The sequence below is a fragment of the Mandrillus leucophaeus genome, unplaced genomic scaffold, assembly GCF_000951045.1.
Source record: "Mandrillus leucophaeus isolate KB7577 unplaced genomic scaffold, Mleu.le_1.0 Scaffold139, whole genome shotgun sequence".
Lineage (NCBI taxonomy): Eukaryota > Metazoa > Chordata > Mammalia > Primates > Cercopithecidae > Mandrillus > Mandrillus leucophaeus.
Genome location: NW_012101354.1, coordinates 1,212,501 through 1,213,927, shown reverse-complemented (window position 1 = coordinate 1,213,927; position 1,427 = coordinate 1,212,501). Strand labels below are relative to the sequence as shown.

At 45.9% G+C, this 1,427-nt stretch overlaps 1 protein-coding gene across 1 annotated transcript in view; it reads right to left on the bottom strand.

The window, feature by feature from the left end:
- PI4KB (phosphatidylinositol 4-kinase, catalytic, beta) overlaps positions 1-1,427 on the bottom strand; it is a 49,323-nt gene that overhangs the window by 8,727 nt on the left and 39,169 nt on the right. Inside the window, exon 7 of the mRNA XM_011973657.1 lies at positions 1,070-1,089. Coding sequence (XP_011829047.1) covers positions 1,070-1,089 — 20 coding nt within the window. The remainder of the gene's footprint in view (positions 1-1,069; positions 1,090-1,427) is intronic.

Sequence of the window (1,427 nt, the reverse complement as noted above, 5' to 3'; positions counted from 1 at the left end):
AAAAAAAAAAAAAAATTTGATTACAACCAATTGTGTTGGCATTAAAATTAAAGGCATTAAGTTTGAATAATGGATATATGCCAAAAACCAGAAATTGAATTTGGCAAAAACGGGAAAGGAAGTCTTCCAGTAATTTCAGTTTAGAAATCAATTTAGAGAAATGAACCCCATGTTTACAATGATTGTACCACAGATTTAAACTTCAGTAGTGCATTAGTAAACTGTTCACATTTAGATCTTCAGCTTGAGATTTGACAGCTATTTCTTGAAAAAATCTCAGTGTCTTGTATAAATAAATTGGTCTTCCATGTACCTTAGCACACACTTAACACTAGGAGAAGGTGGGTCACTAAACTTTGCCTTAGCAAAATTTTGGTTTTGGCTCACTTCAGTTAGAGATGCTGATTTCTTCAGCCAGGCGTGGTGGCTCACACCTGTAATCCCAGCACTTTGGGAGGCTGAGGTGGGTGGATCACCTGAGGTTGGGAGTTCGAGACCAGCCTGGCTCACATGGAGAAACCCTATGTCTACTAAAAAATACAAAATTAGCCGGGTGTGGTGGTGCATGCCTATAATCCCAGCTACTTGGGAAGGCTGAGGCAGAAGAATCGCTTGAACCTGGGAGGCAGAGGTTGCGGTGAGCCGAGATTGCGCCATTGCACTCCAGCCTGGACAACAAGAGCAAAACTCCATCTCAAAAAGAAAAGAAATGCTGATTTCTTCAAATGCATATTTTTCTTAGAGACAGGGTCTTACTATGTTGATCAGGCTGGAGTGCAGTGTCTATTCAGTCTCGATCCTTTTACTGATCAGCACAGGAGTCCTGACCTGCTCCATTTCTGACCTGGGCCAGTTCACCCCTCCCTTAGGCAACCTGGTGGTCCCCTGTTCCCAGGAGGTCACCATATTGATGACGAACTTAGCATGGACACCCAATTGGCATAGCGGACTATAGCCCAGAACTCCTGGGCTCAAGACATCCTCCCGCCTCAGCCTCCTGACTAGCTGAGACTACAGGCCCATGCCAGGGTGCCAGCCCATTTTGGAAGTTTTGATCTAAAAGGCAAACCTAGCACTCTAAAGTTCTGACTTGGAACAGGGCAGGTGCAAGTCACAAAAGGGCCAAAAGAGGCCGCTGTGGAGTTGTTCCTATGGCTATTCTTCCCAGGGGAAAGTTGCCTAGCTTTTCTTTACTCTGCTTTTGTTTTAGACCTGGGCAGGAAGGTGGTCCCCAGCAGAATAATCTGTGTAGTTACCTCAGGTTGCCTGGAGTTGGGCTGAGTTCCCCTCCTCTCTCTTTTTTTTTTTTGACAGAGTCTTGCTCTGTCGCCCAGGCTAGATTGCAGTGGCGCGATCTTGGCTCACTGCAACCTCTGCCTCCTGGGTTCAAGCGATTCTCCTGCCTCAGCCTCCTGAGTAGCTGGGAT